Source organism: Geospiza fortis, unplaced genomic scaffold (genome assembly GCF_000277835.1).
Source record: "Geospiza fortis unplaced genomic scaffold, GeoFor_1.0 scaffold45, whole genome shotgun sequence".
Lineage (NCBI taxonomy): Eukaryota > Metazoa > Chordata > Aves > Passeriformes > Thraupidae > Geospiza > Geospiza fortis.
Genome location: NW_005054327.1, coordinates 4,997,894 through 5,024,649, shown reverse-complemented (window position 1 = coordinate 5,024,649; position 26,756 = coordinate 4,997,894). Strand labels below are relative to the sequence as shown.

General features: G+C 41.3%; 1 protein-coding gene across 1 annotated transcript; it reads left to right on the top strand.

Annotated features, from left to right (window-relative positions):
- Positions 1 to 58: 58 nt before the first annotated feature.
- KLF5 (Kruppel like factor 5) lies at positions 59 to 17,482 on the top strand. Its single transcript, XM_031057097.1, has 4 exons — positions 59 to 139; positions 1,162 to 2,038; positions 3,145 to 3,204; positions 15,562 to 17,482. The coding sequence occupies exons 2-4, from the start codon at positions 1,174 to 1,176 to the stop codon at positions 15,738 to 15,740; spliced, it is 1,104 nt and encodes a 367-aa protein (XP_030912957.1). The 5' UTR covers positions 59 to 139; positions 1,162 to 1,173; the 3' UTR covers positions 15,741 to 17,482.
- The last annotated feature ends 9,274 nt before the right edge of the window (positions 17,483 to 26,756 follow it).

Here is a 26,756-nt window from a genome sequence, read left to right as displayed (position 1 = left end):
CGCTCTGTCGGGCGCTGCCTTTTGGTAGTGTCTTCCCTAAGGAGTAAATAAGTCCCCGTCTTCAAAGCGAGCTGCCCTCGACTCGTAAACAAGAGCTGGAAAAAGTAGCCTGACATGTCGAGGCAGATCCAGATCAAAGGGACGGGAAGGCGGCTGTGTTTGTTTGTGGTGTTTAACGGGGGTCTTTGAAGAAAGGTCCTAAAATCCACTTTCGGACAGAGTTGTTGTTTGTCAGCTGCTTTCGCTTGCGGGGTGCTAAACGGCTCTGGTATGAGCACTCTCTTGACAGGGCAGGGGGGAATGTAGCATTTGCCCACTGAAGACTGCATGGTAAATGTTTTGCCGATGACTGTACACCAGTAATGTATAGGGCTCCAGCCACCCACGGATTCCCTCGCACTACCGTGCTAAGAGGGTGATTTTCCAGTAATTAAAGAGCTCTCCGAGAACCGAGGCATGGATAGGGACATGTTTATCACGCTATTAGACAATTACACACTGCATAGATTATTATTGGTTTGAGTGAAGTCCTGGAGACACTTTACACAAAGAATACTGATGTAGTCAACCCGTCTCCTTTTTATTCAATATTATTAATAACTTCACACTTTGGTGTTGTATTTCTAATTAAATCCCGTTCTTCTAGGGATGAAAAATCATGGAAGTATGCTTTATATAGATATATATAAACATTATTTGAAGTATTAGTATTCAGATAGTCAGCTGAGGATGTGGCTTTTACAGTTAGCATTTCAAAGAGAAGCGGTGAAACAGATAGGCAGTCACCCTGCTCGAGCAGTGAATTCCAGAGCAGGAGATCTGCAGATTAGGCACAGCGCCTGTCACTTCTGCGCCTCGCACCGTCTTTTAGGCATAAAAGATGAAAAGTTTGTGTATGCTGAAACATCAGATCTGTCTTAATGTGTGAACGCTTTGTACTGTGACTTTATCTCCTTGTCCTTGATGATGTTGATCAGCGTACTGATTGTAAAATCAAGCAGGTTTTCATTAGTGTGAGCATTCATAACTTCCTCTGTAGCTGTCTTGTGGCTGGATGAACAGTATTGCCTTTTATTTGTAAAGCCTCACATGACTTAGATGCCATCATCTTTCTTAGCTGGTAACAAATCATGTGGATTATGGTCTGTTTTGTCTTTGTAGACAAGATGTGAAATGGAGAAATACCTGGCACCTCAGCTCCCGCCCGTTCCCGTCATCCCTGAACATAAGAAATACAGAAGAGACAGTGCCTCGGTTGTAGACCAGTTTTTCACCGACAGCGAAGGGTTGCCTTACAGCATCAACATGAACGTCTTCCTGCCCGACATCAGCCACCTGAGAACTGGCTTGTACAAATCTCAGCGACCCTGTGTAACCCACATCAAGACAGAACCGTCTTCAGTCACCATCTTCAGTCACCAGAATGAAACTACTGCCCCTGCCCCTGCTCCCACTCAGGCCCTCCCAGAATTTACCAGCATCTTCAGCTCCCACCAAACCCCTGACGTGAACAACATTTTCATCAAGCAGGAGCTTCCTACTCCAGATGTCCATCTTTCCATCACGCCCCAGCAAGGCCAGTTGTATCAGCTCTTGAGCTCGCCGGATTTAGACATGCCCAGCACCACTCCCCAGGCGGCCGTGATGGACTCCCTCAGCAATGTCTCCATGCCCTCAGCCATGGCGGGCCTTAACACGCTCTCCTCGGCTGTTCCACAGACTGCAATGAAACAGTTCCAGGGCATCCCCCCCTGCACCTACACCATGCCAAACCAGTTTCTGCAGCAGCAGGCCACTTACTTCCCTCCTTCACCCCCAAGCTCAGAGCCTGGAAGCCCAGACAGACAAGCAGAGATGCTGCAGAATTTAACCCCTCCTCCATCATATGCCGCAACTATAGCTTCCAAGCTGGCAATTCACAACCCAAATTTACCAGCAACTCTGCCCATAACCCCCCAGAACATCCAACCTGTCAGATACAACAGGAGAAGTAACCCAGATTTGGAGAAAAGACGTATCCACTACTGTGACTACCCAGGTAAGCAATCTGTGCCAGAAAATCCCAGCTCTTGCAATAAAATAAAGTGTGAATAATAATGGATGAGGTATAAGTGGTTTTCTTTAGCTGTGGTCTACACCTAGGGAGAGCCAAATAGTTCTTTGTCCAAGTAGAATTTGTCTTCATGGTTGTTTTGAGTGGGAGACTCTCACATTCATTAAATAATTGGTATTCTTCATGTCATTTGCCATTCTCTTGAGTTCATTTTACCATGTTACAAAATAGACACTCTGTAGAAAATAAAAAAATAAAAATTTTGGGCTTTGCTAGTGTAGATCAGTGTCACTGTCCAGTATTCATGATGGAGCAGAGGCTCAGTTTGTCCAGTGCGGTACAACTCTGTTTGAATTTTCTGGCACTGCAAGAGTAATTTCAGCTCCTGGTAGCCAAGGCCACAGCCATTCTTCCCTGTTATGAGCAGGAGATTCAACTGCCCTCATAAATCCATTAAAACCATCTCTGAAAATTGTCTGCAGATGGATTGCCTTCTGCACTGGAGGGGGAGAGGGATCTGACTGTGAAGTGTGCTGCCATGTACGTGATCCCAGACACAGGGCGTGCACACCCGCTGTAAGCGCAGAGGGAAATTGCTGCTCCTCCTTTTCCAGCTCTGGGTGCCATATCACCCATTCGGTGTGCCTTACAATAAATGCCCAGTGAAAGACATGTGTTGAGCCTTGGGTGACAATGACATGGAGTCTGGCTTGATCAGGTCCTCTTGGAAATTAAAAAAAAAATAATCAAATAATCCTCCCTGCTAAGTTGTTGACTTACATAGCAGGTGTTAGTGTACATAGATTGTAGCAGCCATTGGCCTATATACTACATTACAAAGCAGTAAGTCAACCAGAAACATACATGTTTTTCTCTTTTCTGTGTCAAGCAACATATCTCTAGGAGCATTCTATATAGAATTTTACTTCTAAATGGCAAAGGTTTTGCCAAAAAGTAGTAAACTTAAATGTGTCCAGATAGTACCCCAGCACTGAATGAGGAAGTTTAAACATAGTGTAGAGTGTTTTCTCCCTACTGAAGCCTCTTTGCTTTTTTTGTTGTTTTGTTTGTTTGTTTGTTTGTTTGTTTAGGCTGCACAAAAGTTTATACAAAGTCGTCTCACTTAAAAGCGCACCTGAGAACTCACACAGGTATGTATGCACTCGCTCTTTCGCTGTCTCTCGTCCGTCCGTGGCTGACGCGGTTTCTGACAAAGCAGGAACGCTGGGTCTGCCTGCTTTCTCTAGAGTGGTGTGGACAGACTGGCAGGTCAGCTACAAAATACTGGAGGATTGATCAGTGAGAAGTAAAATTTGTTTTATTAATGCAGTTTTGTTAAACCTCGGTGGAACTCAAAATAGCTGACAACAAAGTAGATGGAAACTTTCCTTTTCGGTCTAAAATGCCATTGAAGTGTTAAAAAAAATCTTTTTTCCTCCCTGACTAGTGAATTAAACATAGTAAAGATGTTCTACTTTTGAAGATCTATCTGAGTAGATAGAATTTTCTGGCTTGGGCTTTCTTTCTGACCTTTTAAAATTATTTAATCTTAGAATTTTTCACAAATGTCATGAAAACTCCCAAGATATGTCCATTTACTTTGTACTTGGCATTAAGTGGGCTTTATTATTTTTATGAAAGACAAGTGGTTCTCCATGTTTATTTTTTTTAAAAAAGGACATAACTTCAAATTTTTTAATTTTTCATTTTGTCTGGAAAAGACATCAAAATGAAGAAAATTAAAAGTGTCAGTGTGTCACAGTTGTTTTTTTGCACCCTGATCAACTCTGCTTGCAGCTACAGAGGCCGCCCCTGTTCCTGGACCCGCGAGGAGCGGAGCTGGGGACGGTGTTGGTTGTGTGGGCACAGGAGCTGAGAATGCTGAGGACAGTGGCTGGGAGGTGGAACTGTCCCAGATGCTCTTCCCAAGTGTTCACCTGATGTGGCAGGGGGGAGAAGGAGAGAGGGAGAGAAGGAAAAACAAACACGTAGCTCACCACCAGCACGCCTGAAACTGTTAAGGACAGTTCTTTGCTGGGATCTTGGTACAGAGCCACTCATGCTAAATTGGTGAAAAGCCCATGACTGATTTTGTAAAGAAATGAAATGAAAGGATTGTGACTCCTGTTTTTAGAAGTGAGTGCGAACCCTGGTTCTTTTATGCATGGGTTTAGAATCAGAGCAAAACACGAGTCACAGTTCAAGCAACTTTGTTATTGAAGCGGACTGTGCCGTTCAAGGAGTGAGTTTTCACCTAAGCTTAAATCAAAACTTGTCCGGAGCTATGGTCTAACAAAATGTTTCACTATCTCTATGAAAACAAGGCCTTCTGTTCAGCAGCTATTATAAATGGATTGTTAGATGGTTGTAAAGAAGTTGAGTATGTCCATGCTAAGTGTTACTAAGGAAATCTTGTCTTCAGAAATGAAAGTTACCTGTGTTGTACAGTGAAAAATTAAAAGCAGGTGTAGAAAATTATCATTTTGCATTAGTGACAGGCTAAGCACCAACGCTGTTAAAAGTATTCTTAATATATAATCACTTGCTAGTGCTAAGTTTAGTAAGAAAGGAATATTTTCATGAGGCTGTAAATCTGAGTAGTGTCATAGAATCCCAGTTTAATAAATAATCTGTAAATTTAAGTGTATGATTTCCACTTGCGCACTTCAGCCAGGAACTAAATACCGGTTTTAAATATCTTGATTGCTATTATAAAATAACTAGGAAGAGAGATAAAAGCAAAGCTTTAGTCTAAACATTAACACTACATAGTCAGCATTTGAAATGAATGCTTTTCCTTTTTTAAATACATTTCTATCTTTTTCTGTGCCTTGAGTGGTAATGACTTCAGGGTTTACAAAGTTAGTTCTTGTATGCATAGAAATACATACCTCATGGCTAGCGTATATTGCTTAGGGTCACTAATGTTTATTGTTGCCTTCACTTTTTTACCTAGAAATGTGGATAAAACGTGCAAAGGTCAGAGGAGCTGATGTATTCATGGAAACAAGAATGTTGTTTTAGATAAAAATCTAGTGAACTTAAGCAGGTCTGTAATACAAAGGGTCTTCTGGGGAGGTGAATGAAGGGATAAACTGTCTAAAGCGTGCATTACATGCAAGAATGTGAGTCTGTATCCTGTTACCTGCAGTATTTCAGAGTTTGGATTAGTTTAACTCTCCTGAATATTCACTTCATACTTGAAGATTTCCAGCAGCGATTCTGATCTCTGCCTTAACATATGATTGAAATGTGTTTCAAGAGCCAGATCTCTGACTTAATGTTGGATCGATTAAGGAATGCTAAAGTAAAAGGGTGCAAACTCAGGGAAATCTGTGAAGTTGCTCAGCCTTCCCTAAGAGGGCAAGGGAATCCTGCAATTGATCTCCGCCGAGATCGATGCCGAGGGCTAAATTAGGGGATGTGCCTCTGTGTATCCCATCCCCCCAGAACTGTGAATTCATACAGCACTAATAAGTTTTGATTTTTCAGTTTTAAAAAAAATTTAAAGGACTTTGTGTGAAGCTTTTACCTTCAAAATCTAAAGCAAATGTCACGTAAGCTGTTTTAATAAAGTTGTGTGTGATATTCTTTCAAATCCCTTCAGGGATAGCAGACCTGTTTATCTGGCTAAACCCGTTCTTTAGTAATCATGGACCACTGAAGTTGTTCTCTCCTTATTCTTAGTTTCTTAACAATACCTTTTAAAATTGGCTGCAGTCTCTCTCTCATCCCTTCCAGTCCCCACCCTTCTCAGTAATCTGTCATCTTAAAATAAAAGAGCCTGCAGCAAAGTTTGTCTGCCATTAAAAGTCAAGACAGACCTCATGGTTTTCCCTTTGTATTGGAAAATCTCAGCCTTTTCACAGTATTTATTTAGCAGCCTTTCTCTTCTGAAAGTCTTTCCCTGGGTTTAGTAGATGATCTTTGAGAACAAACCTAAGGGGAAATGTTACTTTTGATGGATGGAATGTAGGCTGTAGTATATTTTTTCTTAGTTCAGATATGAACATACTGTCAGATTTTGTAAATTACATCTAAAAAAACTATAGGGAACAGGCAAGAGGAAAATCCCATATCTTTTTCTTCTTAGGTGTTCCCAAGCTGTTTATCTTACACCAGGTCAGGTGGTATAAAGTGATATAGTTATGCTGATTTAGTGTAGTTACACTGGACTCTTGCTGTTGATCTGGAATCCAGTATTCCTGCTAAGAGCCAAGATAGGGTTATGGGTTTGTACCTGTTGCTGAAGCAGGCACACATTTTTCTTTCCCAATCTAATGCTTTACCATTTGTTCATGATGAAATAAATTTTAGCTGGTAAACTGCCAACCCCAAAACAGAATATGAACAAAAGTTTGAGTGTTGAAAAGATACAGAACATTGTTTGTCCATTTCCATGCAGTTCTGGAGCAGGTGTGTGGTACATTTTAGTACCTTAAAACACTTCAATATGATACCTGAATTTGATGTTTGTTACTTCTGAAAGAGGTAAAATGGTAGTCAATATTTTAAAGTACCTATTAGAAAATCTTTCAAAACAGGTGGAATTTTTGACCTTTTGAAGCAGATAGTTTCTTTTAAAATAATGTTACCTGTTCCTCATGGAACAAGTTTTGTTTCGTACCCGGTGTTGTGCACCTGCAGTATCTCATGTGTGAGGAGGTTGTGCATTTATCGCAGGCTGTTCAGCAGCAAAGACACCTGAAAGCTCTGGCATAACAGGTGTTTGTCCAAACTGAAATGTGTGCCCAATCTCCGGGAAAAGCACTTACTTGCCTATTGCAGATAAACTCCATTCAGTTCTTCTGCCATCCAAGTATATACACATATCCATATCATGTAATCATTTAGAAACAGCGGTCCTACAACGTATCCTTTTAGATTTCTTTGTATGCCAAACATTTGGATTGTGGATGTTGACTGTTGGCTGTGCAGGTACCTGGAGTACCATGCCTGTACACTACCTGCAATGCTGCAGAACAGCTGGCTACAGGGTCGGTGGGGAGGTTAATTATTTCTGTGAGCAGCTGCACGCTTCAGAATCATGTATGTTTTTAAGAGGAAAATCTGTGATTGTTTTGAACACATGAAGGCACGCACATTGAGGACATTTTCCAGCTGCATACTGGTTTTCCGTATACAGAGGCTTTGTACAGGCATGTTCTCTAGTCACATGGTGGGCTTGCCATTAATAGTTTCTAGCATTAACTGCAGAACTATTTCATCTCTATCTATAGATCTAGCTTGTATTTGGTGATGGGAAGTGGAAGCCGAGATAACTCAAGAGAAATGGCATTTCCCTAATGAGATACACTCAAAATACTTCCACTGTCCCTGGTTATTTCAAATGTTTATATAGGCACAGAACAGCTGCTGAGTTGTGCGGTTTGTCAAGGTGTTAAACGTTTTATTTTATTTTAGATCTCTGCCTCAGTAGATCCAGAATTAGACCAATGGTTCATCAGGATTAGAACCAGTTCTAAGCAGTAGACTTCAGCAGTCCCTGGTACCTGGTGCTCTCAGTTCACCATATCTGTGTAGGGACACTTGTTCAGGGTGCTGTCATTTGCCCAGGAATTCAGGAAGGGAAGCCTGGTTCGGAAGGGAAGACAAGCAGTAGTTGGGCTCCTGCTGGAAGAAAGGCACAAATGAATTCAAATCATACCAAGACTTTGGTGAGGGATTTTGCTCATGGTGTGCAAATGAGGAATGGAGGCCCCAAAAGACTCTGCCTTGCTCATGGTTGCAGCCATAGCAAGCCTTATCCTGAAATCATGAAAACAGCAATTAAGTAATACTTCTGTGAAGATCCAGCTTCTTTGACCTGTTAAATGGGTGAGTTGCATAGATTACATTTTAAGGAGCTGTCAGTAAATGCCATCATTGATAGAGACCATAAGGAAAAGTGGAAGAGAGTTAAAGAAAACTGTTGACAAAGTGCATTAAAGTGCAGTGTTGCTAGACACTGCTGAAGGGTATGTTAGTATCTTTTATTTATGAATTCTGCTAAATCCATTAGTTGCCCGTGTGAGAAATGGAAGTACATTATTTTCCTGTGCAAACCACAGTTTAAGGGAAAATAATGCATTTTTTTCAAACACTTCATGAATGATTGGCCTTGGGAATAATTGATCTGGTTCTTTATCTGCAGTCATAAGCAAAATGGGAAGTGTTTGAATGTGTTGCTCAAAAGAGGTTGAAATGTTAGCAGCATAAACCTAAATTTTATTTAAACGTTACTGATCATTCTCACTGGTATCCACCATAAAATTTCTATGAAGCAGGAATTAAATTCCAGGGTGTCAGGTGAGGGTATTCCAGTTAGATTTTAGATACTGAAAAGAAAAGCCTAATATTTTCTTTTTGATTAAAAGCCTAGAAAGTCCCTCTAAGCATGACAGCTTAAAAAAACTGTTGTTTCTGTCAATTGCTCCCTGAGAGGATTAAACTTCAGTTCCAGGATATTTGATTCTTGATAAGGAAACTGTTGACCTAAGAGACCAGCTTTAAATATAGTTCAGTTTGAGACCGCCCTACATAGGCTAATAGTCCCAAGATTCACAGCAATTGCCAGTGATTAAAACTTTCCATTATTTGATCAGACATTCCTTATTGTAATTATTTTCTGGGACTTGACTGGGACGACTGACTCCCAGTTCCAGCCAGGGTAGTGTGTTGCTTGTTGTTTGTTAGATGACCTGCACCTCCCATTGGTGAAAGATTAGAAACATTTAAGTAATGTCCTAGTTTAGTCTGAGTATCTTGGTAGCAGCATTCCTGTCCTGTCAGGCTGCATTATTTATATTCAGAGATCTCTTAACAACTCTGATTAAGGACATATTAAAACCTTTGATTTTGGCGAGTGTACAGTGCTTTGCTTTGAGTTAAAATACCTTTAATGTATTGCTTTTTTTTTCTTTTGGTGTTCGTGTGCATACAGTAGATGGAAATCTGGAAGTTTAGAGTATGCATTTAATAAATTCCATTTTAAGAGCGCCTCTTATCTGACTGTACAAAAGCCAGTGTTATTGGTGAGAGAGCTAAAGAGCAGTTCTTGTACCACAGGCATAGGTGTGGAAATGTGTTCTTCAGCACAGGATGTGTAGACACAGCCACGCACCCCAAATGGCTTGGATTTCTTATAAACCTACTTAAAAAATTCCTTTCCTCTGTGTTTGCATATCTCCTTGAAGAGAGACCACCTCTGTTAAGACAGAATGTTATACCAGAAAGAAAATAAACCATTGCACAGGGCAGTCAAGATTCCCCACTAATCCTTGAACAGCATAAGACAACACTTAGCAAAATAAGTGTGCTTCTAGCACTGGTGGGAGTGCTGAGAAGGTAATGCCTTCTGCACCTCTGCAGTCAGACAGTGAATTCCTTTGGCTGTCCTCTTTGATCACCAGTGAGTTATCTTTTATTCCTGTTCATGCTTCATTTATCAGTGACCGGACTTTGTGCTGAGCTCAAAGCTCTCTGTTACAAAATTCCTTAAAATTCTGTTTCATGGTGAAGTAGTATTTAATAGTACCCCTTTAGCCACTGCTATAGCAGGCACAGACCTTATTGCATTTAGAAGTGTGCTGCATATGTTGCTCATTCATACCATTTGTGGATGGATGTTTCAAGGACTACGTTTGTTTTGTCACACACAGACTAAGCTGAATGTACCTGGTTTGCTATCAGTCCTCTCATCCATCTCCATCTTGGACAACTGAGAATTTTAGTGCACTAAAGATCGTTAAACACCTGAGGGATTACTTATTTTGAAAATCCAGCTTTTTGTTCTTTCTCAAAAAAAAAAAACCCAAAACCAAACCTAGAAGCTGCTTTTAATGATGACTACAGCACTTAGCACTTAGTCAACAAGAGAAAGAAGATCTGATTTTAGGTAAATATTGGGAGCAAAAAACTGTTGAATGCTTGCAGGCATACACCCCAGTAACCCGGTCAGAGTTTAAAACTATGGTGCTGTTAGCTAGGGAAACACTATTTCAAAACAGAAAAAACATTTTATTTGTTCTTATTTTTTCTCAAATTTGAGGCTATAGCATTGCAGGAAATTAAGACAACAGGTGTTAACATGTGAAAAATTTGAAAACCAATGCACCAGAAATCTTTGAGACAACATAAATCTTTCTAATAATCTGTTTTAAAGCTGAACATGATAAAGGTTGTGCTTATAACTGGTGCAGTTTTGGTACAGAAACTTCTGCTTTGCCTGACATAATTTTACCACACCTACCTGAATATTTTTTAGGGCCAACCACTTGCTGCTAGAAATTGTTCCGTAATAAGTACAAGTAATATTAAAATGATTGCAAGACTGGAGGCAGAGGGGCTGTCTTTATACTTCTATATCCTTATGAACTGTAATTAGGTGTTATGATTTTGGAGTCTCTGAAAAGTGTAGTATTTGTTATTCCTTAGGGAAGCTCCAAAGTCGCTGCTTTCACAGAAATTTCTGATAGGAAACAAGTGAAGTTGCAGCATTGGCTGGTGTAATATCTGTATTTGGATTTCTGCATACCAGTAGAGTTACCTAACTTTAGTTTTGAAAATCCAACCCTTGCTGTTTACAACTTTTTTTTTTAAAGAAAGCTGTCCTGGCAGTAAATTGCAGAAATAAAAGAAATAAAGTCATACAACTCTTTGGTGAAACAAGGAAGCTTATTTTCTTGTTAATGGGGAGATTCATCAATAACAGAGTCTGTCAGTGACTTGTTTTTTCCAAACAATTTTAAACAGATCATGTTCTTGAGCAGAGGCTGTGTGTTGAAGATAGAGGGTGTCTTCAAAATGACCGTCTCTCCCCCGCCATGGGTGGCACTGTGCCTTAACCAAATGATCATTGCCACGAGGGTCACTGCCAGCAACTAGAATTAAATGTTAGGAAAGCCATTGGTGCGTTTTGACGCAACTGAATCAGAAGATAAGTTAAAGGGAGAAGAGTGTATGTACTTTACTGGTCCAGACCACTCTCCTGTGGTATTGATAAGAAACCCGAACCATGGGATCTGCTGGGGGAGATTTTATCTGTTGAAGTGGCTGGCTAGTGTAGCATGTTATATGTGAACGTCAAAAGGTCTTTTTAACGTCCGTGTAATCTCACAGCATTATGAATAATTTTTTTTGTAACAAATAGACACTTTGGAAGCAAAATAGTCTCCTTTCAGGTTAAACTGCCTTATCTCTTGCTGCGTGCTTTCTTTAAAAGACCTTCCAATCTAAACATTAGGGCTTAAAATTTCTGTGCTCAAATAAAAGTCTCATTCTCATGTTCCACAAATGTATGTTTTTTAAACTGGAGAATGGATGCATATTAAGAGCTCAAGAACTTAAAAATATATTTTGTGATGTATAAGCCTAGCAAAATATTTTAAACCATTGATACTGGAAGGAGGTTGAGCAGAAATCCAATTAAACTTATGAAATCCCTATCCTGTTGAAGTATAATTTAAAGGAAAGCAGTTCTGTTTCCCAGAAGTGCTGTGTATAATATTTCTGGCTTGGGAAGAAAGGGTTGGAGTGTGCTATTTGGCTGGAAATCGGTACCAGCTTCCTCCATGGTGTTTTAGTTGAACAGTGTTGACATTCTAACAAATCCCGTGGAAGCTCCCCTGAAGTGGAGGAGTTAGCTGTTTTCTTGCTTTTACAGTGAAATATCTGTTTGATACCACAATCGTGTTCCAGTAACTGAGCTGTACTGCGCTCGTGTTTGATGACCAGTGGCATTCTTGGTTTAACACCCTATAGAAGCCCTAAATTGCTGGAGGAAAACCAAATACTTCTGAAACTTTACAGCTACTGTATTTCGCACAATCATTAAAGTAAACAAATTTTACATTACTATGTAGCCAACGAAAACAGTGGATAAAGAGTTCAGTGTCCCTTGTTGTGTATACCTGATTTTTTTAAAAGTTAAGTCTTCAACCCAGATTTCTCTGACCTTCAAAGTCAAGGCAGCAAAGAAGTGTCACTTCAGAAAAATATGTGAGACTCTTTTCCCCTTGCTTGCAGGAACTTAAAACCAAATTCTTAGTTCTGCTAAATGACAAAAAGCATGTGTATAGGTTGAGAGAGAGAAAACACTACCAGCTAGTTGTTCTTCTGCTTGCTCTAAAGGAGTGAAAATTAATCTCCACCTACTTTTTTTTACCCCCCTTCCTCCTTGCCCAAAAGGAAAACATTTGAAATTGATTCAGTTCTTAAATAAAACTTTCCAACGGAAACTAGCATTACAAACATAGATATTCAGTATTTTACCCCTAGGATTTATTCAAAATAATCCGGGCCTCTACACTGGCACTAAAAATATATTTTCCAGTTCTCACTGTTGGCCAAAGCAGGGGTTAAAAGCAGCGTTCTGGCTTTAATTTCCAGTACATAAAAGTAACACTATTAAAACAATCTGAGTGAGGCACCAGCTTGTTCCTGTGCTCATCCCCGGAGCAGCGCTTGGTTTAGCTCAGGTCTGCAGCAGTCTGCCAGCAAGGAGGAGTGGTGCTGTTCTGCATGGCACTGCCTGAGCTTTTCCCGGAGCTATGCTGTTGTCCAGGATGATTCGTGGCTGTGGCAGGCAGTGGTGTCACCATGACAGTGTGGTGAGCTGCTCAACAGCGTCTCTGCAAGGCTGAGTGCCCTGGGGTTTGATGGGGGTCCTGGCACGGGACTCAGCACTGCCTGGGAGGCTGTGGCACCCAGCAGGGCACAGGGCTCGCTGCTGCCCAGACTGCCGGCACGCCGGCACTTCCTCTGCCAGGAGCCCTCACAACACCTGCTGACACTGCTCGCATGTTAGGAAAGGTTTTAACAGGGGACAGCTTTTTTTGTTGCTGTTTGGACTCTGGCAGGGTCAGGTGTCACCTACACAGGACAGCTTTGAGACTGCTTTTACAGTGCAGCGTAGCCCGACACTCAGTGAAAGCTGTGTGTATTTCATACCTCCTCAGTGCCAGACTTGGAAACAGATCTTACTCTCCAGGTCCCCATTCCAGTCTGGTCTGGATATTCCTAGGCTTTTGTTAACTAGTGCTGTTTTCCTGTCCTCTTTACCTTCCCTGTCATTCCTTGTATAATTCTGCAAAACACAAGAAGAAGCATTTGGAGTAGATGGAGGCCTGACTGTGTATGCTCTCCCTGGACAGCAAGGGTGTCAGGCTCGCAGCTGAACTGTGAGTTCAGCGTCAAGTATAATGGGGCAGCTTTTCTCCCTGTTTCCTTTAAATTCTTTTAAAGAAGAATTTAAAGGAAACAGGGAGAAAAGGAGAAAGAAAGGAGGAAAATAAATACACTGTCTCTAAAGAAAGACATTTCAAATACAGGAGAAATACTTCTGTGTAACCGCTGTGTATTCACATGTGCTTTAACACAAAGTGTTCAGAGATCATCTCCCTGGTACTGTGCCTTTGGATCAGCAACACAGGCTTTTACAGCCTCTTAATTAAAATACATTGTTAACCCAATTAAAATACATTGAGGATCATCTATATAGTGCAAAAGATCCCTCACTGAATAGGGACCTTTCCTGTTGTTCTACTGTGAAGATAAATGTGTTCTCAGCTGGATTCATTGGTGTTAGAAAAGCTTACACACGGTGTTTGAATTAAATTTGTATTTTAGCCTACAGTATTGTTGCACGGAGCAAAAAAGAACCCTGTATGATAGATCATTCCTGTCTTCAATCAGCATCAGAGTTTACTCTGAGTAAATTCAGCTGTGACAGAAATCTGTGATGATTTCTGTTCTGATTTGTGATACACCAAATAATTACAAATTCTGTGAGAGTTGGTGCCAGGCTCTTGTCTTTCTTAAGGAATGTTATGTTTCCGCCATGACTTCAATAAATCCCAGCTGTTGTTGATGCAAAGAGATTGTTGGTTGGGTGGGTGGTTAGTTTTTCTTGAAGAGGTCTAGTTCTAGTTGTGGCAACACCTGCCAGTACAAAGTCACATCCCCATTATGAGCAAAGGGCTAGTTCCGCACTCAGTAGTAGATGAAAACTTTCTAACTGATCAGACAAAGCAGTAGAAAGTCCCAGACAAAAGCAGTTTCATAATTTCATCTGCATGATAAATAAGTGCCTTTGAAGTAATGGTTTGGAGCTTCTCAGGTGATGTTGCCTGCATAACTGATGCAGAATAAGCACTCTGATTGCAGGATACTGGCCCCTCTCTTTCTTCTATGTGCGTGTGTGATAGGGAAACAGGGAAAAGTAGGAGGCACTTCACTCTGCAGTAGGATTGAGCTGTCAGTGCAAAGGTTTGGGACCAGTGGGGATGTAGAAGATATATAAGATGGATTAGAAAGAAATGTTTGAAAAGCTCAGCTTTGGTCAGTTTCTGTTCCAAATGAAGCTACTGCCAAGTGCTTTGATATGCTCATTTTCTTTATCTTCTTGACAAACAAGTCAAATTAATACAAAATAATATAGATAGCAATTCACTCTCCCAACTCCAAGGTGTTTTTGTCAAACAACATCAAACATTAACCTCTTTATTTATATGAAGAACATTAACCTCTTTATTTATATGAAGCTTGCTTGTGTGGTGATGTCATGCCCACACAAGCTCCTAGGCAGGTGTGCATACCTGTGTAAAATTCTGATTTCACACAGAAGTCATCATGGCTTTGTGACTCCATATTTCCCCTGTTTCAACAAACACCTGTAAATTGTAGGCATGCTTAAAATACTGTGTTTCTAGTTCTAAAATGGATGAACATGAACATTTCAGGTGCCTGGGCCAGTTGCTGCTGTAACACAGCAAGTTTTGTGATGCCATGTTCCTCCTGCGTCAGTATAGGCTACCAAAGACAGCAAGAACTTGCCATCTTAAAATATGGCTATTTAAGCACCTGATTAAAGACATTTTATTCTGAAAATGGGTGCTTTGAACTTGGAGGTGCTTTCTCCTATTTATAGCTAGCCCCAGGCAGGATACCACAAGTTTTTATTGCTTGTGACATTTTAGGAAATACTATCCCTGTTGCGTTTGTAGCACACTGTGCCCCTTTCTTCACACATCAGAAGCACTTGAACAGATCTGCATGCTGCAAAGAATCCTTATAGAAATCTTCTTTGCTATTTCAGACCTCTTAAAAAAGCACTGTATAACTTGCCCATTTTTGAAAGGTGCAATTTAAGTTACAAACCAGTCTTGATTGTCACACGAGGCTGCTTTTTTTTCCCCCTACTCCCTCCCATGCTGTGGTGAGTGTAAAGGAGCAGGTTTTGGTCTCATGCAGGCTTTTTAACTCTGCATTCCTGTACCATAGGTCTCTCCAATTTGCATGTTTGAAAGTTTTGTACGTTTTAGTGAGGAATTAAATGCCATTTTCAAGAGCTGAAAAAACAAAGGGGCTGTTAGTTTGGGGCCTGATGCATAGAGCTGTGAATAATGAGGATATGTAATGGAAGAGCAGTGCCATTCAGTGCAGACTTATGTCAGTTTTCTGCTGAGGAGTGGCAGCTGACGGTTCCATTTCTGCCTGCTGTGTTCCAGGTGAGAAGCCCTACAAGTGCACGTGGGAGGGCTGCGACTGGAGGTTCGCGCGCTCCGACGAGCTGACGCGCCACTACAGGAAGCACACGGGGGCAAAGCCCTTCCAGTGCGCCGTCTGCAACCGCAGCTTCTCCCGCTCCGACCACCTGGCGCTCCACATGAAGAGGCATCAGAACTAGGAGCTGGACTGGTCGCGGAGGCTCTTCTGTATCTATGCAATTTCCTATTGACTCTTGACATACAACTGAAATTAGTTGAATTTTTGAGTGTATCCCCTTAAAAAGAGATCTCAAAAGGAACTGGAAATGTATATTTTGTATATTTATGCTGAAAAAGGGAAGACACTGTATCACAATTACCAGAGTGTTCAGTCGTTTGTTTGCTTTCATGATGTATATGGCTTTAGTCAGCAGGTTTCATCTCTTTACAAGTATTATATCTCAACACATTGCAGCTTTATACTTTTTTTTTTCCTCTTGCAGTGTTTTGACCAAAGCACTGTCATTATTGTGACAATGTTTAGTAAACAAATTAACGAGAGGATGCAGATGAATGCACACAGTGGAAAAGCCATGAACTGTAATCTGTCAGGTTTTTACTGGACATACTTAAGTACATGTGGGGTTTTTTTTAATGTTAAGCCGTTCTGTGGATGTAAAATACATAGGAAATTTCATAAACAGCCATAGAACAAAGCATTTTGTTCTGTGTGTTGCATGTTTGCTATGACAAAGATTTTGTAAATATGCAAATCAGCTTTTTAGGTTTAATACAAAAGTTTTCTAAGAAACATCTGAAAAAAACAGTTGTTTTACATTTGATAACTTGGCACATTTATAAAAAAAAGTTACTTAAATACCTCTCAAAATAGTACCAATTTAGTCAGATGTTTTGTACCTGTTAGCTCAATGGTGTGCACTGAATATTCAAAGCAGGAGTTTGTTTTCAAATTGCGTAAAAGGGCAAAACAAAGAGAATGAACTGTAAAGTTAATGTTGGAAGCTGAAATAGCGGGGATAGTTAAAATGAACACAGAATGTTAAACCTCTTACCATAAGCTAAACTTAGTATCACTTTAAAAAGAAGGATTTAGGATGCAGTTTTCATACATAGACATATTAAGCTGGTTCAGCACCAGTATGATCTAGTTTCATGTGGATATTGGATGTAATTTACTAGAAGGTAAAGGATACAGTAATTTTTTTTTAAATTACAGTGCAGTTTAGTTTATCCACTGCTCCGATTGACACACGCAGGGAAAAATTTACTGCTTACAGAAGTAGCTGAAACTCCACGGAAGTCAATGAAATGGTGCCCTTTTATGCTAACAACGACTTTGATCCACCGTGCTCAGCCTTGAAATCATAAATGGAGGGCCAAAGATGAGGTTAGACCAAGTAGGATTTGGCCAGACAACAGGAGAAAACCAAACAAACCTAAGAAGTGTCTGAACTTCACAAGCCGTAATATTAAGCTGTCAACCAAAGGCTAATATAGACAATCAAAATACCAAAAAAAAAAGGGTCTTGCAGGAAAACCTAGCTTTGTTAAAGCTGTTGTTTGTCTTTATTTATTTGTGGTATATGATAGACTCTTCTTTTTTTAAGACAATTTTATGTACACTTGATAAATTATAGTTTTGTTTGTTATAGTTAGAAATGTTGCTCTCAATGTAAATAGTTGACAAACGATGTAAATAATTTTGTAAGGCTTCAAATGTTTATACGTGGAAACACATGCAGAAATTGGTTGCTGTTTTGCTTCTTTTGCCTCCCCCCTACCTTATTTTTGTATTGTGGTATTTCCTATGCAAATGATGGAGCAAACAGCTGTATAGTTGTAGAATGTTTTGAGAGAGAATGAAATCGTTTATATATAAAGACTTTTTTTTTTTGCAAAATAAAACAAAGTGCCTAATGTGTGTGTGCGTGCATGTGCTTTCTCTAGCTCCTGACAATGAAAGTTCTGTCTTTTGCAGTAGAAGCTGGAAATCATGACAGTATTAAGCAAAGAATGTCTATTCTACATAGGGACTGCCTCTTTGGAAAGTACCTGGCACTTCTGCACCCTGCCCTGATGAAAATGATACATGTGCAGGGATAAGGGTTGGTGCTTTTCTGCTATCTGAGCTTAAAAGGAAGTGACTGGTTGCCTGAAAACGGTTGTAGTTGTCCATCCACAGTAGTGTGATTGGAAATGAAAAGTACCTGTTGGGTGTATAGAAGTATACAAATTCCTTTGCACTTTCAAAATGGTTAAAACCTGTTCACACTCATCGACAGTGTTGCCCAAAAGAAATTTCTCTCCAAAAGGTCCTTTCATGCCCTAGAAAGGCAGGAAGGTCCCACAGCAGCAGTATGCAATATCTGCTCTATGCCTGCCATATCAGTGTCTTCTTTTCAGTGTTTCTCCCTTGGAAGTGGAAGTACAGTTCACATGAAAAATTCAAGTGGCTGTGTATGTTCATCTTTGGGGGTACATCTCTCTTCTTTCCTCCAAGCTTCAAGAGAAAAGACATGCTGGGGTTTTTAAAAGAAATTTATCTTAAAACCAATGAAAGAGTCAGTTTAAATATAGCTTGCTAGCAAATATTAATATTCAAACCAATAATTTATTCAAAATACCATTCTTACCTTGTAGGCTCTGATTCCTAAATTCTTTCTTGAAAATCTATGTTCTTTCCTTACAATCAAACTTTGATTTTTCTTCAATTGATTTTTCTCTCTTAATTATTGTCTCTCACATGTCATCTAATCCCTCCTTTTACAAAATAGCTAGGATTGCATTAACCAAGTTAGTGAAGACCCAGTTAACTGCTAAGAAATTCTCCCTGCATCTCACCTAACTGCACAGCTACAAAAGTAAGCAGAACAATGTTTTAGAGCATAGGGAGAGAGAGCTCCCAGAAGCATTGCTGTGCCATTACCCTTTCCTGGTCCAGCCATTAGAAAAATACCCAAGGTTCTTTGAGGCATTTCTGCTTGGAGAAGAAGCTGGAAATGAGTTGGGCAATTGTCCACGTCACTGGGAAAGAGCTTCTAGAGCTTTTTTGCTGAGTACCAGCAGCGATGAGGGCATTGGGATTGGCAAACTCCTCTGTTTGGCTCAGCCCCTGGTCTGAGCTGGACTGCTGGTGGGTTTGGTAGCCCCTGTCTCCTCTTTGCTGAGTTTTGTCTCAAGTCAGTGGATGAAGGTAGCGCTCACTGCTCTGTTTCCCAAGCCTTTTCACAATGAAAGCCCGCTGATTGCATGGTTTCAGCCTCCAACGTTGCCTCATACTTCTTTTAGATGTTTCTATTGCTCAGCTACCTGGTTGCATAAACCAGCCTAATGGCTTCATATTAATCTTGAATGAAAGGCCATAATTAGGCCTGTCTACTTCAGCAGCATTTAACCTAATGCAAACAGAGAGAGAGAGAACAGACCCATGCATGAGAATGTTACAAAACCTAAAGTAGAGGGGCTTTCTTTTCTGGCAAGCACTACAGCTGCAGAGCCCAGTATTAATACAGGAGTTCAACAGCTTTCTGGTCTGAAAATCTGCAAGGAAAAGCACTGTTACCATAGCCCCTGCTCGGTTCCTTTGCAACAGTTGGCACAGAGTCCCCCAAGGTACCGAGGCCACCCTCAAGTTCAACTCTCCAATTACCCTTCAGAACCCAAATTATCATTCCAAGCGAAGAGAGAAAATCCAGTGGGCCTACTGGTTTTTCTGGTGGCCACATGAACAACTTGTCCTCCACTTGACTGGGTGCTGAGTCCCTTCCCATGGTTTTCAATGTGACTTGACAGCCTGATCATCCACAGAAGTGCCTCTGCCCACTCAGGAACCTTGTTACCTTCATCACCCAGGATCCTTGCTCAGATCCTTGGTTTAATCCGGTGGGTAATGAGGCTCTGTCACGCTCTGCAGCTACCATAGCGGTGTTGCTATTGACCTTCATGAAGAGTCCAGCTCAACAACTTACTATTAGCCAAAAGAATGTGGTTGATTACTCATGTACTGAATAATGTATCCTGGCACTTTGAGTGTGTTAGGACAGAGGGAATTTATTGGCCACTGTAAGTGGCAGAAGCAGCCCAATGGATATGCTTTTAATAAAGCGACTGGGATACTTTGCTTGTGTTTACTTATTCCTCTTCTCCTGCACTGCTAGCCATAAGGTTGTTGTTGTCATCTACAATGTATCCAACACCCTCACCAATGGGGCTTGTTTGGGATTTGGGATTTGAGCAGACTCGGGCCACTGGAGAACCCATGGAGACCAGGCAGAGCCCAGTCTGCCTACAACAAAGGCCAGTACGTGGCAAATGGAGAGCACCTTTGTTCACCAGATTCCTTTGATATTGTTATTGTCCTTGCTAAAAGTAGTTGCTGCTTATATATAAGTATGTATATAAATATATATTGGGGTGTGTTTGTGTGCATGTACATTTGCACATTCAGTTCAGTTCTGAATCCTGGCAAATACTTGCTTTTGGTGACCTGTCACAGCAGCAAGCTCCACAGGTTAGCTGAGGAGAAAATGGGTCCTCCATGTCTAGTCCAAATATCCAAGCAGCTGGGGAAATTTAAAACTCTGTGTTCCCTGTTATGTGTACTGTATTGAGAAAGAAATGTAATTATGAATTTCTGTTTCCAAGGAGTAGGTAATTTCTTTATTTTGGAGTCTCCTAAATGGAAGGGGGGAGGGGGGGAAGGGAGGGAGATATGGGGAGAGGGAAGGGTGATTATATTACAGAGACAAAGTGAATTCACACTGAAAAAGAAAGTAACTTCAGCTGGGCAGGTTAGAAATGTGAGTTATTTCTGCAGGAGGACCTGTTCAGGTGGCAGTAGACAGCATCCTGAAATGAGGTCTCAAGGATAGCTTGTTAAAGCAGGCTTCCTTTCTCTACTTTTCCTTCTCAGTCTCTGCCCTGTTCTGTTGCCCATCAGTCTTGGGCTTAATTCGTATTTGCAATTGCTCCTATAGCTCCAGCTCCTGTTGCTGTTCCTTCCCACCCAAGTGGGCAGCTGTGGTGACAGGCTTGGGCCGTGCTGCCCCAGCCCTGCTCTGCCTGCCTGTGGCCCAGTGCTGCACTGGTGCTTGCTGGGGCACCCTTCTCACCTGCCTCAGGTTTGAATTCGTGGCATAAACAACAACAATGTGCCTTGTTTGTGTTCTGCCAGTCTCCCTGTGCTGTATAACAGAGGCAAACTTTCTCCTGTATGTGCAGTGCTTGTGCCACTGCACAGGACTTTTATACTTAGTGGGATCTTTATCCCACACAGGGCTCAGGAACCTGATTAGAGCCTTCTCCTTCCCATGGGATCAAGCAAAGATATGTGGTGCCAAAGGAGATTCTCTGCTTCTGAGGCAGCACCTTAGAAAGGCTTCATGGAGTCATGGGATATGCAACCTTTGTTTTTGTACTGACCTCTCCATTTTCCCATTTCACTCTTTTTTACTGTAGCAGAGTCATTCAACGTCTTTGGATACAGGAAGATTTTGAAAAATGTGGTTTGTCTCTTTCTCAAGAAACAGGGAGTCACACTGGCTGATTTGCCATCTCCTCTGCCTGGGAAATCAAAGTCTCAAGTCTCTTCAAAATAATATCCCCAAAGGCCATTTCTCTTCCCAGCCTCAGTTGTTGTTTCTGTTTGTACTTGTTTTGTTTAGCTGGCTATTGTTATTGTGGTTTGTCATTATTTCCAACCCATTGGGGTGGATCACTAGACCAAAAAAAGGACATAGACCCCTCAGAGGGACCAGAGTCCCAGTCTCCCAGGTCAGTGCCCATGCTGAGAGAATGTAAACTCATAATTCTCTTTTTTCAGTCCCATGAATCCTTCTGGCTGCTTGAGGAGGGTGAATGCAACTGCAGTGAGCTCTCACTGTGCCCCTGAATGGTCCAGGCCCTGCTGGATGTCCTGGGAAGTTATGGACATGTGCTTTTGGCTTTCTCAGGGCCAGGAGGAGCCAGTACTGCATCTCCAGCCACTGGAGCACTATCCTGCTTCATAGGTTACTCCATCAGAGAAGGCAACCATCACCAGATTCCTTCAAACCAGTGGCTTAGCAAATAAAAACAGCAGCAGCTTGTAAGAAACTTCATGCTGTGGACATGTAGAAAGTGAGCCAGAAGTGTGCCTTTGACATTAAGATCCCAAGAGGATTTTGGCAGGGAAGCACCTTGCTGAAAGGTGCTGTGGAACCTGAATGGGGATGAACATTTAGTCCTTAACAGCATGAAGCCTGAGTTTCTGCTACAAATCTACAAAAGCACAGCTCTAGGACCCCATAAGGAATTTTAAACTCATAAATTTATCAGTATTTAAGCTGTAGGGTCAAACATTAGCAGTATGAACATTTTCTGGATTGTATGGTTACATTACACCCCACCATAGGTGCTAAATCCCTTTTAGGTGGATCAGATGTTTTGCTTCTGTGAGAAGAAATGTGCAGCTTCAGTAACTCACATGACTGGAGCAGGCTTGAGAAATCTGTTTCTGCAGGCTGCATTGGCACCAGAGACGGCTCTGAGGTCTGGGTCTGTGGGAGCAGCCCTCTTCCTTGGTGGTGTTGGTGCAGAGCTGGCACCACTGCCACCACCTTGTAGGTGACTCTGGGCACCTTGTACACTTTGGGCTCAACTGGGTAACCACCATCACTTATTGAAATAATATGCTGAAATAGGTTCAATTTGAAAAATCAGCTGTATTTAAGTATTACAGAAAAGAAGACCTAAAGTCTTAGTGTAGTGCTCTTAGGGAATTTTCACAACAAATTTCTGGATGCCAGTCTTTTAATCTGCAGTGTCTCCTGGGCCTGGATCCAGATTTGATCCTTTAAAAGATATTTATCTTCCAATTTCATTTGAATGCAGTGAGATTTCTGCTGTGGAAGATGGCAAGAATTCTTGCCCGATCAACACCATTTCCTCTGCTGCCCATTATCAGTCAGTAAGAGCCTTACATGGTCCAAACCTTTGCCCTCAGCCCATCTGTGATGAATCCCTGAATGAACACTCAAATTCATAAAGTGTAGGTATGAAAAAGCAATAGAAACATGTTCAGATACACTTGAAGTTGAAATTGGTTTGGCTTGTTTTTTTGTTCTCTGTGTTCTCACGTAAGTAATGAAGTAACAGTAGTTTTCTTATACAAATATTTATATGCTATTACTAAATTTACCTGTGGTTTCCCCTCCACCCCAAAAAATTAATAAATCGCTGTTTTCCTAATACTGTGTTTGGTTTTTCTCCTGTGCTGTTATCAGGCCAGAACTAAGAGTCATTCCTCCTTTGAAGAAGCTCAGACAAGTGGGTAAGCCAGGCTCAGTGTCCCTGGGGGAAAACTTACTTCATTTCTGAAACATTAACAACAGCAATCAAATGAAATGTGAGTATTTTCAGAGTACATTCTGTGCCTTAGGACATTTAAGCTAATTTCTTGAATAAAGGAACTTTTCAGTAACCTTAAAGAAGCATGCCCTGAAAAGACAGTTCTGAATACCAGCTCTTTCTGACATGTACCATCTGCAGACAAATTAGTCTCAGGGAACCTACATATTCCTGTTTTATCATCTTCAGGAGATTATTTTGTGTATTTATGTTGTGCAGCTTGCGTATAGTGGCTGGTAGATGATCCTTCATTTGCTTGTGTCTGGGATTGCTGTTTTGTGATGGTCCCTTAGAGACAACTTCTGCTTTTTCTTCTGCCTGTTGCTCCCTTTGTCCCCAAAGTGGGGAACAGGGTTTTAGCTGGGGTCTGGTGACTCAAAAGAAGATTATCACCTGATCCTTTTTCAACTTGATTCCAAGCAAGTATTCTTCCCATGCAAGTACCGCCAGCCACTGCTGCCATAAGGTATGTGGGTTGGTGCACCTTACCATGCCTGGAGAAACATCTGGGACTGCCACATTTGCAGATAAAACCAAATTACTTTGAACTGTATGCTATTTGCACAACTGTGGCTGGGGATTGTTTGGCCCGTGCCTGACAGACACCTGATTTGAATTGTTTTCCAGCACTCCATGTAAGTGCAGAAAGTTTCTATCTGCTCCATCTCAGACTTCTAATCCTTAATGCCAGTGGAGAATTGGCAAAATGAACAGATATTTTTGGGGTTTATTTTCCTTGAGTGTCTCATCCTTGTATTTAAGCCTGAACATCTGAAAAAAACCACACTTAACAATTAATGGAAACAAATCAGCCAAGGCAATGCATACAATCCATCTACAAGCTAATGTGTATGTTTATGCCGGCAAGATGGGTAAGCAGCTTTCTCCTTGCAACAGCACAGTTGTACAAGCCTTGTTTGAGCAACCAGAGCTGTGTCTGTACTCGTAAATCAAACATGGCTGGGACCGTTCCCTGATGCTGAAGCCAGGGAAGATGGAAGCAGTGCATCCACATTCCCGACCTCCTCTCTCCTCCTTGCTCTGCACACAAGCTGCCTGTTGAGAGTGGCCCCAGCCCATGCCAGCTGTTGGCCTGCACTTGGGAATTGTTTGGGAAAGTTGGCCCTGGCTCTGCAGTGCCAGGCACTGCACTAACAATTAAGCAGCACAGACACTTGCCTTCCAGCGCCTGGAAATGCTCCCCAGAGCTGCTTCATTTACCACGATGGGCATTAGCTTTGGATTCAAGCTTTGGCAGATTCAGCTTGGCTTCCCCCGACTTTAAAAGGAGGGAAGCAAACAAACAAAACCCCATGGCATTCAGGGGAGCAGTTCTGCTGCATGTGGTCCTTCTTAGAGCCTGAGAAATATGCAAATACACAGGCTCTATTGATTTGCTTCAAATCACTCTGCATTGACAATAGAATGAAGACAAAAAGCAGAAATTACCCAGAAAATTGCCTCAATAAAATGAAAAGGGGGGAAAGCAGTTTATTATTTTATTTTATTTTATTTTATTTTATTTTATTTTATTTTATTTTATTTTATTTTATGTTAGTTTGGTTTGGTTTGGTGGATGACAGAGCTTGAGCAAGAAGTCTAGTTGCGGGGTTCAATGGAGAGGCTCTGCAGAGCACTATTTAGAAAAAAGGGGAGGAAATATTCAGAAACATTCCCTTAAAAAAGGGAGACAGAGACAGAGAGGAGAGAAAAGAAGAGGTCTAATCCCTTTGAAGCTTGCAGTTTTATGAGAGCTATGTCCTTGGGAACTGTGCACCAAAGATGACTAGAGCCGCTTCAGGCTTTGCAAAATTACTACAAACATAAGGTAAGTGGCTTTATCATAAAATTGGAGTGGCCATTAAAACTTCAAAGGAGAGCTATGACCTGAATTTTACCTGTCACAGTCTGGAGTATTTATTAGAGGAAGATTTGATTCCTTTCTTTACTTAACAACCTGATACTCACGTGAGGTCATGAGCCAGATTATAGTTTTCATTGGTGGGATGACAGATTAGATGTTAATATTTTATTGCTCCTGACCTTGGGAATCCATGAACTGTTGGACAGGTGAGAGGTGAAGAAAACTCAACCTGGCTCTTTTAGGAATGAGAGCATATTTCTAATACCTGAGTGTGGTTGTAGTAGTAGCTATCTATTGACTAGCTCCCAACCTGCCTGGCTTTGACAGGACACGTACATTGGAGGATGTTTGGGATTGTAGTGCTTGCTTTAGGAGTCTTGCCAAGCAGTGACACTGCCCCTTTACTGAAAAAACTTGAAGTTAGAATACCTCAAAGGAGGGGCAGATTCAGCAGTCAAAATGGTAGTGAAAGACACTGTGATAAAGCCACCCTTGTCCAGGAACACCCATGTGTTTTTCAAACCTTGGTCCTTCCTCCTAAATCTGCTGCTGTCTGGCTTTACTTGAGCCAGAGCATTTCAACATCTTGTCATCTCAGAAGCACAGGTGACTCCTTCCTTTCATTCTTGGTGGCGCTGCCAAGTTGGTCACCTCTTCTACTGCTTTGGTTCTTTCTCTTTTTCAACCTTCTCTTTTCATACTTTGAAACTCTTCCCCTAGAGACAGGTCTGCCTGGGGCTTCCCACCTTCCCTTCCAGTATTTTCTGTAATTCTTCTGTTCACCCCCAATAGGTGCTTTTAATGTCCCTTTTAAATGAGCAGTTGCCACACAGACCTTTGGCATCCCAGTCTGCTTGCATTGCACCCTAGCACGCACTTGTGGGAATGTTCTTGCCTGCAGCTGTGCTTGTAAATGATCAGAATAGTTTTACTAATATTTGCATTAGACTGAGATGTCTATTGTTTTAAGAGAACACAGTAACAGCGTTTTAACAGTACACACGTGGGATCCTCTGTAAAACTGTTAATCTGTACATTTCAAAGTTAGTGAAGTAACTTCTGCAATGTCCTGTCTGAGGAAATAGAAGCATTATGAGCTACCTTGGCTGAGGCCAGTTGAGAGCAGAACCTGTGGGTGTGCATTCTGAAACAAATACTGGCCCTTGTAACTATTTGCAAAGAGTTTCCTAGATACTGATTTTAAATTGAGATTCCAGTGGTCTCTAGGTGCCTAATCCTGGACAACTGTAAAGATGGAAAGCTTGATAATACTAATACTAAAGGTATCTCTATGATCAGCCTAAGAACTGTGGTCCTTTTGCTTACTAGGAGTAATGATGGTGGTAGCCAGCTTTTGCATCAAAGGCTTATTACAGGATTACTTTTCCAAAGACTGAGAGGTCCACAAGATATTTTACATTATCCTCCTGTTAAGGTGCCACTAGCATGGCATCTCTGGTAGCCTAGTCATGGCAGACAAGGAAGGGTAAGGAGCTCCTTGAAAAGGAAGGCTGGATTTGTGTCAATTTCTAAGCCAGGGATTGCTATGGTACATAGAAGTAAAGTAGACATATACAACCTAGAAGTTATTATTTTAAATGCAAAATTGTCTACAGACAGCCCTATGACAGGACTGGCTCAGACTTCTTCCAACAACATGATTAAACTTGCAGATAAGGTTGCAATCTTTGAAATAAAAGAAAAACAAACTACAACAACAAAGGAAAATGACAACAAAACAAACCCAACCCAATCCAAAAGAAAAATCAGCAATCTGGAGATGAAAGCCTGTTTCCCTAGCTGAAGACTAGACTGTGTCCAAGCCATCCACTATTCAGCACTGAAGTGACTGAGAATTGCACCTCTCCTGAGTCTTCAATCTGTCTCAAGATGCCTTTATCCAATCTCGTCACCTCCTCCTTAGTGACCCAAAAACCATCACCTC